The sequence below is a fragment of the Amphiprion ocellaris genome, chromosome 6 (assembly GCF_022539595.1).
Source record: "Amphiprion ocellaris isolate individual 3 ecotype Okinawa chromosome 6, ASM2253959v1, whole genome shotgun sequence".
Lineage (NCBI taxonomy): Eukaryota > Metazoa > Chordata > Actinopteri > Pomacentridae > Amphiprion > Amphiprion ocellaris.
Genome location: NC_072771.1, coordinates 25,256,988 through 25,274,947, shown reverse-complemented (window position 1 = coordinate 25,274,947; position 17,960 = coordinate 25,256,988). Strand labels below are relative to the sequence as shown.

The 17,960-nt window shown below is 39.6% G+C and overlaps 1 protein-coding gene across 5 annotated transcripts in view; it reads right to left on the bottom strand.

Moving 5' to 3' along the window:
* The window catches only part of osbp2b (oxysterol binding protein 2b), a 52,085-nt gene that overhangs the window by 24,730 nt on the left and 9,395 nt on the right, over window positions 1-17,960 (bottom strand). The window contains exon 1 of one of the 5 annotated variants that reach the window (XM_035953272.2): window positions 7,599-7,873. The exons of the other annotated variants lie outside the window; for them this stretch is intronic. Coding sequence (XP_035809165.1) covers window positions 7,599-7,815 — 217 coding nt within the window. The 5' untranslated portion in view covers window positions 7,816-7,873. Of the gene's footprint in view, window positions 1-7,598; window positions 7,874-17,960 lie in introns of those variants that run through there. 5 annotated transcript variants of the gene reach the window in all.

Here is a 17,960-nt window from a genome sequence, read left to right as displayed (position 1 = left end):
AAAAGTGTCGAGCGAGGGAAAAAGGGAGAAAGCATGAGAATACGAGGTGGGAGTATGTAATTGGGCGAGCTTTAGTCTGCTATCTCACTGTCAGGGCTCGTCTCTCTGCTGGTCCCTAAGGACAGGCTGTCAGACCAGTGGAGCCAGGCCTCCGGCTGACAAAACATCACACTGTGGCAGATAGACGAGCATGAAGAGCACATGGGAGAAATGTTCTGGCCCTCCAGATTTAAACATAGTGCTAGCCCTAATTAGAGGGGACACTAGTGTCAGAAAATCAAAGAATATATGTATTTTTCAGTGTACAGCTTATATTTATGTCTAATAATTGTTAGAGCTTTACATACATGTCACATCACCAGAGAGCTGTAGACTCGAGTAAATAAAAAAGCCAGCAGCATTGCCCTGAGGCTGTTTTACTTTACCTCAGCTTGGTGAGATTCTATTTTGACTCAACATTTTCTTTCATAAATTAAGTCTGTTTTTTGCTGAAAAAAATACTTCAACAGTAAATGTATTTATCCTTAGAGTTATATTTCATGACTAAATCTTTTTCACCTCCCACACAATGAATTTAAACTATGGTTACATAAAGGTGTGAGAAAAATAGCCATATTTACGTGAAAAACATGTAAGAAAAAACCATTTAGATATATAAACCGTGTACAGTAACTGGTCGAGAAGCTCCTCTTCAAGACAAAACTTTCTGCAGGTCAATAGAGTATTTACACTCTTCTGAGAGGACATACTTTCTACTTATATTGCTGCAGCAAAAACAAGAACAAAATCGTTTTCTGGAGTCTCTGGGTAGAATGTTTTAGAAAGTTTAAGATTCTAGTAAGTAATAAAAAAGTAATAAAATATTGTCATCAGTGTGTTTGTGATGTAAAGGGTTCCACAGCGGCAGATAGTTCTATGATTCAATACAACACACACTATACAGTTAAAAAAAAAAAAGACTACTTCAAAAAAAAGAATCTGAATTTTTATAATTTTAAAACATTTGTTTGATGGCCCAGGTTTTTGCTTTTGTATATATACACTGATCAACCACAGCATTGCAACTAGGAACAGTCTAACTGTGGGCCTGGTGGGATGTTCAGCCTTTTTCTGATGATCAGAATTGGATATTTTTTTAACTGATTACTGAAAAACGGTGCTTCTTTGGCTCCAAGGCTGTTACTGCAATTGCCTTATTGGTAACGCACCAAGAGAAAAATACAACTAATCAACACTGAAGAATAAATATTGAAAAGTTCTCTCTAAAATCAAAATGAGTAAAAACCTCAATAAACATTTGTGCTATTTTAAATTTTGACGCCAATATTTTCATTTTTGCAGCAAACGCAAATATCTGTTTCAAACATCGGTTATCTGTCTCTCTGATTACTAATAATTGGTACCAGTATTGACCCTAAAGAAACCATATTGGTCAATTTTCAAATAAATCCACCTGATTAGTATTGTGTAACCATGCCACCACAACAGCCCTGACCAGTCGAATCATACACGGTTGGCAGTGGTGTCCTGTGGGTTGTGGGTGGGACCCATGTGAATCCGAATTGTTCCGGTGCATCCCACAAATGCTCGATCTGACTGGGATCTGTAGAGTTTGGAGGCTGGATCAATGCAGTAGACTATTTGTTGTGTTCCTCCAGTTGTTCCTGAGCAGTTTTTGTGGTGTGGTTGGGCACATCGTTGTGCTGAGGAGGGCTGCTGCTGTCGTGTAAAGCCACACGACTGCCAGGACACAAGGTTTCCCAGTAGAGCATTGCATTGTAATAAGATGATCCATGTTCACCTGTCACTGGTTGTAATGTTGTGGCAGATGAGTGTAAACCAAATTGTGATACATTTTTTAAAATCAGTATAGAAATAATCTCTATGTTTATCATGATATTGACTTCAGCTCACCAGCCCTAATGCACATGTAATCTAAAGTCCACAGTTAATTTGTTTCAGCACAGGCAGCAAAGAGATACGGGGATGGTTGTTTTGCAGGTGACTCTTCTGATGGAGTGTGAATTGGAAAAAGAAGAGATGAGAACTATATCAGAAACAGAAGATAAAACAAGCTAGATGAAATGCGAGGATGTGTCCCAGGAGATGGGGCTGTAATCCTGGCCAGTAATTGCTAACTGGCTCCATACCTCCCCTGAGACACATCTCAAGCAGACAAACCGTGGAGACAGCAGGTTAAACCCAGTAGCACAGCGCTCAGCTCTCCACAAGCAAATGAGAAACTGTGCAGTGCAACCCATCACTGTCCCCAAAGCTCTGCAGTCCAGCTCTGGCAGTGTATCCAATTGAACGCTCAGACACCAGCAAACAACAAAAGAAAAGATTAACAGCAAACTGCAGCAGCTAAGCATTGAGTTTTAATCCAGTAATGTTTTACAATGTGCTAGAACGGACACAAAAGAACACAATCAGCCTGCTGACTGCTAAACTGCAGATTTATATACTGCTATGTCGAATAAATTTTAAATATTCCCATCTGGTACATCAAACCTGTGAGAGTGAAATGGCTCTGGCTTACTGCATAACTACAGTCTGAAGGTTGAGGTCATTAATTATCCTACAACCTCCGAATGCTAACTGAGCTCATCTACACAAGTCTGGTCATTGTGGCAAGGTTTTAGGATATTACTGCAGTAATGAAAAACTTTGCTGCTGTACAGAGAATCAAACAAAATGTGAGACCCGTGTCTACCACCTGAAACAGTCTGCAGTGATCATTTCAATGTCGGATGCATGCTACTTTTATAAATTCGCAATGAGCTTAATTAAAATCCATGCATACAACTGTGGCAAGCCTACGTTAACTGCATACATGCTCACACACATAAGCTGTTCATTAGCATGCATGCAAGCAGCTGCTCAGGCTGTAAGAGGAGGAGAAAGGTGTGTTTACAGCTACTCTGGCTCATTTAAAGCAGGTCTCATATATAAAAAATAAATGCTGCTGACAGACTGGTCTCATTAACAGAGGTACAGTGTATCAGGTGCAATTCCCCAACACAGCGCATCATCCCCAGTCTGAAGTAATTTGCTTGTGTACTGCAATTTTAAATGAGACACTCATTAACAAATACATGCACACTGTAAACATAATACAGCAACACATCCTTGAGATGCAGCATGATTGATTATTTAAGCTATAATCTTCCAGATTTTCATCAGTTCTAACCCTTTTCTACATCACATAAATTCAGTGTTTTTCTGTTGTGTATTTACAGTCTATAATTTCCTCACTATGTAGTGCTGACATTCTTGTGCTGGTTCCACAGGCTTCAAATACACGTGATTAACACGTTATCTACACAATCAAGTCAATGCCAGCATTTTGTAATTTTACCATCAGATTTCAACGATAATTTAATATTAAAGCATCACAGAAATCTTTACAACTTTAACGACAGAATTTTGAATGCCACCTTGACTTACCAAGGTTATGTATTGACTCTTACTTGAATACTAGCTTCACACAGCATAGTTCTTCAGATCTATTTATCTAAGTACTAGTTTTGGCAATTGGGGAAATATTAACCATTAGATTATACAAATATGTCAACTGTCAAAGATTTTATCATACTCTTTATCATAAAGTAGTTCTCCCTGTAACATCTTTAGCTATAAAAGTCAGTATGAGCAGTGTTGTATATCAATCACCAAACTAAAATTGTGATAACATAAAGAAAATGGCTTCTCTTTCATTCACACCATGCGCCCCAAATGTCTGTTCCTGCACTACATAACTTGTGAGTGAATTTGATCTTATGGGAAAAGTGCAGATTGCTTTACAGCACTATGTCATGCACATGTTTTCAGTACATATCACCCTAATGCTGGTTGCTACCTCCCATAAAATGGAGAAAGAAGATGAATCTCACTGTGGACATCACGATAGAGCCGAACAGACCAAACAGCATAGGGAGTTAAGAAGGGCAAAGTCAGACGAGACTAAACCTCTTGTTTCTTTACTTCACCAAAAAAAAAACACAAAAAACCCAACAACAACAGCTAGACAGATGATGACCTGTCATCCTTGCTGTTGCACTAGTAAGTAACTTTAAGCCAGCTTGTTTTGTCTTGGGTTGTTTTACTTGCTTGTTGCAGCCAAGTCAGTTTGCTTTGACAGAGGTTTAGCTGCTGGCAGGACATCTTGATGCAAAGAGAAAGCCTCTGCTTTACTCAACTAGTAATGTAACTTCTAACACTGGCCTCTACTATTTATTGGTAAACTGCACTAAACTGGCAGAATTATATTTGCCACTTATGAGTTGTAATCACCTGAATAACATGTAAGGCTAATATACCTGTTACTGTGGAAAGTGAAATTGCTAGTTTCCATTGAAATTATGATATTTTTTCTTTGTTGCAGAAGTAATTGATGTTCAGTACCCTTTGCTGCTAAAACTTAGAGGCAAGAATCCTGTAATTATCATTTGTGGCTACAGAGGCCGCTGTAGCTGCTGCTGCTTAGCAAAAGTTGCATAATGTTGTTGTAATCCGCTGGCTAGACCACCTCATACCAACCGCTGCAATGACACACCACAAAAATTGCCAGCTAGTTTTAACAGCTCAGTGAGCATTTTCATCTCTTGATTTGACTGTTCCTACTGATGACGGACTCATCGTTGAGTCCGTGCTTCTGCTACTGATTGAACAACCTGATAATCTAGAAAGATTTATTAAGAAGTCTGTGTAACCCAGGAACACAGAAAATGCTGTGTGTCTCAGGAGGGATAAAAGTAAACTCTCCACTGCCTGTGAATGCTGACAGTTTTGTCTCTTGCTTCGTCTACAGGAACAATGTCAGAGCACAGACACACGCATGGTTTAATAACAACTGATTATCAAACTGATGTGGAATCTCACGTGGTAGTGCAGCTGCAAAAGAGGTTTTCCATGTCAACAATCCACTTACAGTAATTCTGTTCATCACAGCAGCACCAGACATTTCCACCAAGTAAGAAAATATTTCATTGTCAGGTAGCACCAATTTTCAATGACCCACCTTCTAATTTTTGGATTAATAATTTGTTCTTGTGGATAAGGACTAACAGTACCATTTGAATATATGGACATTTAAAACAGATAAAGGCTAGCCATGACGTTAGGGTGCATACCACAGAAGCACAAATGCTATCAGCAAACAGCCTCTGGTTTGATTCCCATCCGGCCGGATCTTTCCTGCATGTCCTTTCCCTGCTTTCTCTCCCTACATTTCCTGTCTGTCTACACTGCACTATCGGTATACAGGCAAAAATGGCAGAAGAAAAATGAGGACTGTGAGGTATTGCACAAGGGTAAAACTGCAGGCACTTTCTGGGAAGCAATACAGTACAAGAGGCATACTCAGCGGGTGCTTTATTTGTCCTCTGATCATTTATTTTACAAGAGTATAGTGTTTACATGACTGTTCAAAGTAGACAGGAGTTTCAGAGGCTTGTCAGGTTTGTTCACATTAAAAATTCATCCTTACACTGAGGATGAATAAATGGACTTTTCCTCTTGCAGTGTAAGAAAGCTGCTTTCTTTGTTGAGAAATGACAATTGCTGCCTAAAACTGCAGCACGGTCCTCATGATAGTGATAATAACATGCCTTTCAGAGTTTTCTATCATGGTAACTTTGGACACTGTAATGCATCCTATTATTTATTGTTACTGTTATGTGTTTGTTTGTTTGTTTTTCTCAGTAGTGGCTTGGTTGGAACATTGTGTTTAGTGAGTGGTTTCTACTAGTTTAAAGCTATGGCTTAACTACTGTTACTAAAAATTAAGGAATTTACATTAACCTAATGTATAGTTTGTTCCACCAGAAACAGGTTGTATTTACAGCTAATTATTTCATACCATGTTTATGTATCGATGCGTATGTTTAGTTTACACAGTAGTTTATGCCTTTATCTGTGTATCTATTAATCATTGACACAGTAAAGAAGTGAATGTTCATAAAAGATGTGTACAATTCAAAAATTAATGACAGCACCAGAGTCACTGTGATGCTCAATCTTCAGTAGTTTTTTTTTTTTTTTTTAGCTCTGTGGTTCCTTTCATGCATCAAAAAAAAAGTTTATAAATGTCCATTGTTTCCCTGAACTAATTTATAAAGCAGAAATAGCTGCATGCTACTGAATATTATGAGTCACATTTAATTACATGTTACAATAAAACACTTTCACACAATCCACAGCAGCTGATGTGATGTTTTTTGCATAAACATGTAACTCATTTTTTGTATCAAAACATCTTAAATTCATATCTTTAGCATACCGACCTCATTTTCTGTAACAGACTACAATTTAAAGTTTACTGTATCTCAAAAATTGGGCATTACCAGAAGAAACCCATGCATGTTTAATACAAGATCGAAGCACTTTCATATCAGCATATTGTAATGTAAACATACAGGAGGTTCTCATGACAGCTTGCGGTCTATCACATTATCTGTGGCACTATAAGAGAACAGTCAGTAGCTGGAATACGTCTGTGGATGATTGTCTATGGATCAAAGACTTGGCACACGTGAGTTCCGACTCATTATCTTTATATAATTTCATCACATCCCAACACTGAGGACAGTGTGCAGAAGCCTACTATGACAGACCACAGTAGGTCCTAAAACAGCATGGTCTGCACTACCTGTGCCAACTTCATTTCAGTGAACAAACAGGCAAAGTGAGGAGACGGAGAGCCCAGGGCTTAAGAGCACAGCTGTTCAACTCCACATTGTCCAACTCAGCCACGGGCAAGAAAACCAGAGATGAAGTGAGAGAAGTGGAAAGACACAGTGGAATGGGCAGAGACAGTGAGGGGAAAACACAAGAACTAACATGTTTATCATTGTTGCTCTAAAGGCAACAACATAATAATATACAGGCAACATGAAATGCAGCATATAGGAGGATAAGAACCTGTCATGAGCAGTAATAGAATATTGATTTGTTCTGTGCAAAATTTCTGACTCTTTGGTTAACGGGTGATGCAGAGTAATATTTCTTGTTAGTGGACAGTGTAAAAATTCTATTATCTATTGTAATTAACTGCTGTCCTCCCTACCCCGCTGCAGTATATTAACAAACAGGTTCTAGGACCCTGGGACACACAGCACATCCCATTTTACAGCTTCTGATGGTGCAATGAACTCTACCCCTATAACATGCGCGCACAAATACACATTGCCAACACAACACGTAGGCCTGGCAGGCTCCGACTCATCCATATGCAAATGTAAAGTGGAGCAGGCGTAAAGAAGAAAGAGGAATGAGTCCGAGTGAGAGCAGCACTGGAGAAAGAGGGGAAAGAGGGGAAAGAGGGAAGGAGACTGCATGCAGCGAAGAGTGCGAGAGAGAGGACAGACTGCTCTTTTTACAGCGTGAGGTGCTGCATTGTTGAAGAAACTGCAGAAATGTAAGCAACCGAGGTGACAGATGATAGATGCCAGAGCGAGAGGGAGGCGGATGGAGGGATGACAGCTACCTCTCAGTCGTGCGATAAGGAGGAGATGGTAGGATGAGGAAGCTTTTGTCGGTGGACAGATGGAGAGGACTGACAGCTCCTGTGCTGCAGCTTTAGCCATAACTGTACTGACCCTGGTTGAGTTTACTCAGGCAGCCTGAGTTGCAGAGGGAGCGGACCGTCCCCGACTCCCAGCAGCTGCGGCCCTTCATCCCACTCTCTGCAGGCCTGATCCCACTCCACGCTCCCTGAGACGCAACGCTGCCCTGGGCCGCTACATAATCCCAACGAGGGGGGGGCCGAGGCAGCGACTTTCCCTGTTCAGCATTGCAGCGTGCACACACATGCATGCATACTCACACACGCTCAGTGCACACATACAAGGATGTGGGGAGCGATGCAGGCGCCCCCTCTTGTAATTCCTATCTCCTCTCCTGCATTGCTTCCCCGTCTTCAAGAAACATGCACGCTCTGTGCACACGCACATTCACAAAGCTCGGCACATTTACAATTCTCCTCCACATGCTTCTCTCAGTGCAGTGCAGACTGGAGAGAGAGGGAGTGAGTGAGTGAAGCAGAGAAGAGATAGGACTCAGCAGCCAGCAGTCCTCTACATAACCAAGACCAGAATACAGTGCATCCTCTCCGTTACTCCCCTGTCTGCTGCTTTGGTAGCTTGACAGCAAAAGTCAAACATTTCAGGAATCAGCAGAGATGGAATTAAGTAAGGGCTACTAGGGTTCAAAAATGAAGAGCATGAACAGACATGAGGGATGAAAAGATTTCAGATAAACTCAGAGTAGTGCAACTTGACCAAGTTGTAAGGTCAAAGAAACCACCTTTCTATAAGATTTCCTCTCCGATTGATTGAGAAATCCCTGCAACGATCCTCTGCCACGATCTTTTTTTAGTGTTGATTATCTGTTCTTCACAGATATCTTAAAATCTAACCTTTCTGTCAGTGTCACTGAACCAGTACAGCAGAATTCAGACTGGAGCAGCAGCTGGGCTGCAATAACAATCCTCCCTCTGTGCCCTCTTAAAGTAGGTGAAGGTTGTCATTTCTGCATTGCTGCCAGAGCACATATCACAGCGTCCTGCAAATCAAGGTCACCTTGGTCACCACAACCAATTTTCTACTCCTGCTACCGTGCTACATTGCTCTTGGTAGAACCAACCAATTTTCCAGTATACGAGATATTTACATCCAACAGAATATGTATATATACGCTACCAGTCAAAAGTTTGGACACACCTTCTCATTTATAAATGAGAAGGTGTGTTGAGTAAAGGCAACAGTGGTGCCAATGGTGTTCAAAGCACTGAGAACAGTGATGAATTATTGGAGTGGCTCCAGCAGATCCCAGGAACAACATCTGAGGTCTCTGTCCAGGAGAGCGTAGTCCTAGGAACGGCAAAGATACTGAGCAGAGGCCTCTAACCCTCAGTCACTGCATTTGAAACCTGTCTCATACAGTGTTACACTGACAAAGGCATCCAAACTTGTTTTTTTGCTGTAAATGGCATTCAGATCTGGCATTGCGGTTTTGATTCAAATGGTCAGACAAATTAGATGTTATGCCTCGTGTAGTGGCTAAAACTTACTCTACCAACAGGATGCCTGTTTTGTTGGTCAACATCATCCTTTCTGTAGCTGAAATATTTAAATATGACTTACATTAAGTTTCTATTTGAAACAAAATTGTCCTTCTCTGTGTTTATCTCTTTTTCTTTGCTCATTTTGCTGTAAACACGTGGAGCCTGCATGCCAACCAATGATGTGAGTTCTGAATAGTTTAAAAACACTCAGTGTACACAAGAATCCTTAAATAAGAGTAAATTATGTTCCATCAAACAAACTCTTGTATATTACTCAGGGAAAATGAGAAAAATGGGAATTTTCTTTTTGTATCAAGCAGCAAAAAAGTTGTAATACAATATGTTTGAGTTCATTTGATTTAGTTCCCACTGCACTTTTTGCAGAGTGACTTTTGTGCATATGCATATCGCAATGCTGATGCTGAAACAGTATATTGTGCAGCCCCATTATAAATCATGAAATGGTTTACCAATAACAGTAGATTTTCCACTTGCCATTTTTAAAATGCATGTAAACTGTTTTCTAAATACTCATCATGATGAGTGTATGCCCAAACTTTCTCCATTTCTTTATTTACAGGTTCTCTGTGCAGTTGCGTTGCTTTGAAAAGCAAAGGCTGTAAATGTTTCATGATGCAACAACAATTCCTTCTTCCATGGGGTAACAGCATGAGTGAAATACAAACAGCTACGCAAATCAGCTGCTGTACTGTACAGTCCTAAGTTATACCCTTGATTAAAAACACTGCTGCTGTATCATATGGAGCCTGTCTACTGTAATATCTCTGTTGCAGTGATTCTGTAGAAATATCTGATAACAGCAGCTAACAGGGGAGGGCTGCTACAAGCTGGAAGTGAGGTGAGAGAACTGCTGACGTAGAAAAATTGCTGGGCTGTAAATAAATAACGCCGTCTAAATGTCCCGGGGATGTTCTTGAGGGCAATGAAGCATGAAACAACAATTAATTTCATACTTGACCTTCATTTTCCGTCGTCGCTACAGTTATGTTTAACCATGATAAGAGTCAGATCTCACTGGTGAAAACAGCTGGATTTGTGTGATATAACACATCTGTTCACAGTGCTTTTGTTGTTTAAACAGTCTTTTATTTTCAATCACTACTCTTAATGAAAAGTGATTTGAAGTGAATTTTATGTAAGAAAAGTGCAATATAAATGTTTAATTTAATATCACTGTTAATTATGGATTAAACTGCAATTAGTTACTTGTGACATTAACTGGCTCGTTAATAGGAATAAAATTTTGTCTTCTATCACTTAATATGTTAAGCTATTGTCTTTGATTTCACATTTTTAACTACTAAATACACTTATTGACACATAATTATACATGGCATATGTACAGAATTTACATCAATCAGCCACAACATCTGGAAACCGGTCCTCTAGAGGTGTTTCATGGTATCAAGACCTTGAACGTGTGTCCTTTGGGTACTGTTGTTTACTGGATGGAGTCTCTATGGATCAGATTTGTTCCAGTGCATCCCACAGATTCTCGATCAGATTGGGATCTAGGAGCTTTGGAGGTCAGATTAATGCCTTGGGCTTGAGCCATTCCTGAGAAGCTTTTGCGGTGTGGTGGGGCACATTGTCCTAATGGGGGAGGTCAATGTTGTCAGGGAGTACCGTTGCATTGGAGGGATGTGTCCTGTCTAAAAGAACATTTAGGTGGGCGGTTCATATCAAAGTAACATCCACATTAACACCAGGACCCAGTGTTTCCAAGATAAATATTGCATTTTTATGAGATGATCATTTTTTTTTCACTTCACAAGTCAGTGATTTTAATGTTGTGGTGGATCAATGTACTTACACAAGACAGAACTTTCACACAAATACTGCAACTAAATTTCCAAACTAACCTTAGCCTTTTTCTTCGTTTGTTTAAGAAACGTTCTGTACTCTGGAGTGAAATTGACGCCTCTCCAAATATCACATGATAGTCTTGAAATCTCAGTTAAGGAGAAATTCAACTCCAAGTTTCCCCACTTATTTTTAACTGGATGAGAAATGTATCAAGGTCAAACCATCTGAAAGACAAACTAAAGAGAAAGATGATGTTTAAAGAGCACGAGTTACAGTCTCATTGTGCCAATTACCACATGAAGAAACAGGAACCCTCCAAAGCCTGAGCTCATTAAAACCAGTTCAAGAGCGAGAACCGTTTCATTGTGGGGAAAAAATACTTTTAAGATGACATTTTAGAAGTCTCATTCTGAATTTGAGAGCGTTTAAACCATTAGTCTGTGTTAACTCCAGCAGCAGCAGCAGCAGCAGCAGCAATTTAAATGTTATTGATCCAAATCAAAGTGCTGTACTGCCTCACTGTCACTGAGGAGATGAGAGACCACATGCTTGTATGAAGCAGAAACAACAACAACAAAAAACTGCAGTGAAGCCAAACTGTGGTCTCCTAATGCACGACAATCCTGTGGCAATGACAACCCGCTTATCCAAAGGAGGCAGAAGATCCTTAATTAACCACAAATGTGAGAGTTAAGAGTAATTGCTTCCTCTGTCAGCCTGCACCGACTTAGAGTAAGAGGACCATGCATCAACTTAATGATTTAGTAATCGCAAACAGACACTTCATGTGAATGCCACATGCAGCAGAGTGAAATTACAGCTGACTCTCAATACGCCGGGGTGATGAATCATCCGGCCCTACGTGCACTTAGTCATGTCTGACAAATAAACTTCAGGTAGCATCTTTGCGTGGCAGCTGCTAGGGTTGGCGCAGTAACTAGCTCTGTGTGCTGCGCATTGAAAATGTTGGAAAGGGATACTTTGAAAAATATCTTGAAGCAGGTAGAAGAAATAGTAGTCAAAAATAAACACGCCATATTCACATGTAAATATAGACACTTCAGAAGTTAAAGTGATAATCTTCTCCACAGAACAGAAATCTTGTGTAAGAGGCTCTATGATTATCTCTTGCAAATGCCTAAATTTCCTTGTATATGATTCATAAAAAGCAAAAATAAAATATATTTTTCACGTCCCTACTGAAGATCTTGTTGAAGGACGGATAGCCTTGGATTTTAAAAAGTGAATTTACATTTAGGATGTTAATAATAAAACATCCTTATTAGCATAAAGCTCAACCAAATGTTTCCATGGCTGCTGAGCAGAGCTGCAGACAGCCGTGTTTTTTGTTTTTTTTCTGTCACTGCTCATTAAAAGAGAAGTCTCAGTTCAGTGGCAAGTCTTGAATGTACAGTTTAACGGGCTTAAGGTCAGCAAAGGACAGATCATTTCAACAGTCCAAACCTGCCATGGAAGGATTATTTCTGCACTAGCGTGATTCATTATCGCATTGTGTGAAATGATCTCCCTCTAACAGTCAGATCTTAAACGAGCACCTTTATTTCCCTGCAGAATTTCACAAAACTATCACAAATTCATCAGAGGTTGCTAGTTTTTCAAAACACCGAGCTGCTGTGCTTTGTGCCTGTGGTGAAGTCCTGGTGTTAGTACACGTGTCGTCAGATTTTGTGGCTAAGTTCATGGAGGTCCGTGTTCTAATAAAAGCCTTTGATGTGCGTTACAACAACACAGGCCTGACAGTTGTTGTAATGCACATCTCATTACAGACGTTCCTGTAATGGGAGTCCATGCTGTTGTAATGCATATGTGCCATTACCACAATCAGATCACCTGATTTAAACTATATCTCCTTTCAGCTGTTATCTTACAGGTTCACAACCATGCTGCCTTAACTATAGAAGCGTTCAATAAAACAGAAATGTTCAGCAACATACCTAAGATGAAAAATAGATGCTTCATAAACAGTAATATGTAAGAAGAGAAAGGACTTTGCTTAAAATATTATAATATTGAACCATGTGCCAAGTATTATTGTGTGAAGTGAACGAGCAGAATTATTCGTACCTAAAAACCTACTTTTCCATCACTTCTACATTTGTCATCACCAAGTCAAAGAAGTCATCAATAGTGAGATTTACTAAGTGTCAGTTTGCACCTACAAAGAACAATGTTTTTCTTCATATGGATAGGTTTAGCATTTTTTCCAGAAACTGTAAAATTAAAAAGGTGCCAGTGTTTCAAATGTTATACCCTTTATTCCCTGTTTTTTTCTGATACTTTGAATAACTGCTCATTAAAGACACCCTCTGGTGAATTTTTTAACATTTTTTTTTAACTTTGTAACATGTCCGTGTGGTGATTATTCTATGTTCGTAAACAATATGTATAAAATAAGCAGCCAACACCATGGCTGAGCATCTCAGCCTTCAAGTTATAGTGACTTGATGACGGTCTCAAAAACAGACTCAGAATTCTGGGGTTTCATACACAACAAACCTTAGGAACCAATCCTGTCAGCTTGCAGAATGGGACTTTCTGTATTATTGCTATTCTTCAGAAATGGGTTCTGGCTTGAACATATATGGCTGAATTACTGCAATATTACAACTTGCCATTATGCAGTGTGGTGTAGAGCAGATTTGGGACTGGAGAGAGCAGGGAATATCAACTGTCTGCACATGTTAAAGCTGTAGAGTTACACCTACACCATTTTAAGACCCAACTTCTAAGTATGTAATTTTCGATGAGTTCTTAGAGGTTTAATCAATGTCCGGAGAGGTAATTCAAAGGAAATCTGTGCACCATACACCTCACACTCACTAATATAAGTACAAACAAACAAAAAAAATGAATTACTTCTCACGGTGTGCACTAATAGCATAGCTTCTAATGTCAGATTCAATGGAGCTTGGTTGCACGGACTAAACCATTTAAAAATATACAATTTGTGTGTCCTCTCACTGCTCTGTGCAAGACAAACAAAACAACTGGGCGTCCAACCATGGTGCCCTTTCAACAGCAACAAAACAACACCAAATTTGCAGTGTTAGACTGTAGAACTGTAAGGAAAGTCACACTTGGACAACTGTGGAGGAAAGAGCAGCAGTTGGCACAAACAGCTTCACCTGACCAGTGAAACAGAGGTGTCATGGCAACGAAATCCAGTAAGAGGAAAAAAAAAACCGAGGAAAATGGAAAACTGAGTACTGAACCACTATTGTCCCAGCTGACCACCCCGAACAATGGTTAATTTATATTTCAATGACCTGCCTAAATCAGCATTCTCGGTTTCTCAACTTGCTGCTGATAAAGCAGAAAAGCTAGAGAGTGCGCGGCAAAGAGAAAATGTGTGCAACGACTGGGACACAATGAGAGCTTAATAATGAATTCAGGTTTCATGCAGCATATAGCAGGTCAGTGTGTTCACACTAGAGCCACACAGAGCAGACAAATCCTGTAACAACCAAGGACAGCACCATAATACTAGTAATACAGTGAGGATTCTGCAACAATACAGTCTTTTAAAAAAGCTCTTCCACTGTCTACTGTAGGTCATGTCTAACATATTTTATAGATCGGCTAATTCCATTATCCCATTAAAGATATGCTATAAGAATGTCCCAATGGACTTAAATATGGTTTAATACAGCAATGAAAACAACAAAATGCAAGCCTAGACTCCCCAGCATGTTAAGACACTGATCTGCATACAATCTTTAAAAGAGCGTATTTATGAAAATAGGCTGTTTGCAAACAAGTGGTCTTTGTATAAAGATGTTCAGATATATTCAGCTTGATGAACTCTTCTCTAAATTTTGTAAGTGATTTGCTTTAACAACTAATTCCTACTAGTCACATTTAAAGAAACTACTACATTGCATCCAATAATAGTAACTGTGAAACATTACAGTCTTGTAGAAATAGGGAAGCACAGCCTCTTCGGTTCACCTCTGAATAGACGCTGAGAATCACCTTAACACAAATCAAAGATGGCAACAGCTTTATCCTTAGAGAACTTAATATCAAAAATAAACATCAGTGACTGAAACCTTACTCACAAAAACTCAATCAAACGCAAAAATTGAGAAAAACATTGAACTCAGATGACTAAACCATGACTAAATCTAACATAGCAAGACTAAAACTACATCAAAATCACATGCAAAAATGAACACTTAAAAACTTCTGTTACAACAGTTGGGCAGCTTAAAATATTCTAAGACTGAATATGAAACTCTAAAACCCTGTGGCCGTAAAGGATGACTGTAAAATGTTTCTTTCTCAGATCACTTAAGCAGCAGAATAGCAGGAAGAGTCTCTTAAAACATGCAGAAAGCAGCATGTTCTTGTTTGTGATTTAACCTCAGCAGAAGACCCAAGGCAGCATGTTTGGCCAAGAAAGCAGTTTTTAATATCTTAGAATTTTAACACAGGAGGAAAGTGCCAACCCTGTTCTGTCGAGACAGTAGTCACCTTCTGGTAGGAGGATTTAGAGTCCACTGAACATGTGTGCTAAAAAGGAAATGTTTACCTGACTTTGAAACTCTAATAACAAAGGAAGGCAGGAATAAAGAAAGGGAGGGATAGGAGCTGAGAAGGTAGAAGTAGGTTTGAAAACAAGTCGACTAGAAACATGAAAATGGGCTTGATTTCTTTTAACTGTTTACTGCAAGAAAAACAAAAACAGCACTGACACAGATGAGAGTCAAAGAGAAAGTCCAACCAGCGGGAGATGAAACAGGTGACATGTAACTCCAAAATCAATGTGTCAGCATGACCAGCAGTGGTGGGAGGGGTGTGCAGTTCATGGATGAAGTAAATCACTGCCCATTATGCAAATCCAATATGGAAAAGCAAAGGTTTGATTTCACAGAGATACCTTCCTGGTATACTCCCAAAAGATGAAAGAGACAGATAAGGCAGACAGAAGTTAATTATGGCTGAAAAACATGAGAAAAAACAAAAACGGAGACAGAAGAGCAGCCAAACTATCAATTTTGGCTGGATGACAATTTGGACAGTGACAGCGTTTATGATCTTGGCTTCCGTTGGGTTTGTTGGGTTACAAGACTGAATGTGACTCTGATCCCTTTGTCTCCCGCTCACTTGTGCCTGAGCTGATCTCGCAAATCGACCTCAGCCGGTACACGCTGTTACATCCAAGACAAACAAGCACAGGCAATTCAATACACAGACGCAGTAGAACTAATTGATGAAGATGATGAGCGTACCATCTGTCATTTCAAAACATCCTTTCATGAGCTCAAAATGTCATGCAGGATAGATCCCACTGCAAATGAAGCAGCTGCAGGTTAATTAAAAATATATTACATAATATCATAAAATAAAAGTAATTTAAGACATTTCTTATTTGCATTTGATAAAATACCAAACAAAGCACGGGGCAGTTTTTGGCTCTACTTTGAGTAATAATGTAGTTGTGAATATTTTCCATAACAAGACAGAGACTTTATTCTATAGAATAAGACTAACAAAACCACTTTATTGAGAAATCATTGTATCATCATCACACCGACTCATTTGTGAGTCGTGAATTCATTGTTGTGACCATTTGGTGGAAAGGAATCCAGAGTTACTTTACATGTGTTTTTTTACTTTAATGTCACATAGGCTGGTGTAATAAAACTAACACACATTATATACTCTGTCCTCTAATCTGAACGCTTTGCTCTGCTCAGGGAGACCCAAGCACACTAAATAATATACAGTAGTACATTAATTCAGACTCAGAGGTTCCAATTTAGTGTGATGAACAGAGATGTTTACATGTCACACCCTTATTTTCTTAATAATTCTCTATTTAAATAGTTCTTTTTACTTTGCTCGAACAGTTTCTGTGCAGACATCCACTAAAATTAACACTGAAGCACTGAAATTAAAGATGCTCTTTTGATTTATCAAATGGAAATCATTCATAATAAAACAATATGATGTGTGAAGCCATGCAAATACACGGTGACACCTAATAATCTTCACTAGACTAACACATGTAGATACATAATCACACACATTGCTGAACACAACACAAATGGAAGAAAAGCAGTGTACTTACAGCAGGGAGACTGTGCCTTATCTTGTTTGTATTTTCCCCCAGACTTTGCAGGACAATATCAATGTATTAAGCAAAGGAAAATGGGTGAAAAGGGGAGAGTTGGAGAAAGAGGAAGGTCACTCTATTCAGAAGTAAAACCCTGCTGGATGAAAAGCAGAGTAAACGGCTTACTGAGAGAGAATGGGAGAAAGAGAGAACGACGGAGGGGGTGGGAAAACCAGACAGTGAGCGAGAGTGTGAGTGGATGAGGGAGGAAGAGCGAGCGCTGGTGTGAATGTATGGGGGTTAAAAAAAAAAAAAAAGGCAGTTGGGACCAAGAGGCAGCAGCGAGTGTGAAGGAGCTGTGGAGAAATGGCAAATAGAGCGTGTTTAAAAAGGAGTGATCTAATCTGTTCTCCGTGCATCTTCTTTGAGATTCTTTAGGTTTCAGCACCATGGACAGAGCACTACCTTTTATTGTGAAGGGAGGACAACAGCTGGAATAAAAGAGATGATACAAGAGAGAAATAACCCAGTCGAGAGGATTTGCTCAAACATTGTACCCAGAGTCAGTCTGAGCAAACATCCCCCACAGACTGTCAGAGTGACTCACTGATCAAACGCTGATGCAGATCAATACACTGTCTCGTGTTTGAGGACTCAAGATACACATCAGCTTGCATGTCGGGCACATAATGGTCAGATGCTGTTGCTCTCCAGCCTACCTCAGCTGTATCTGGGTGAGCTCAGCTAGACCAGTAATAACCCCTGACTGGATGACTGGTTTCTATGAATTTCAATTTTTTTTCCAACAATCTCCATAAAACCATTGCAGTTTTCACTAAAATTTGCCATCTAAGGAAATTTTTACTTGTGCTAAATTCAAATAGGAGTGTATGGCAAGCTTGCAAATTCAAGCCACCGCTGGAACAAGTGATTTTAAGTGCTGCTGATCCCACTTCCACGAGGAGTGGCAAAAACAAGGCAGACAAACCA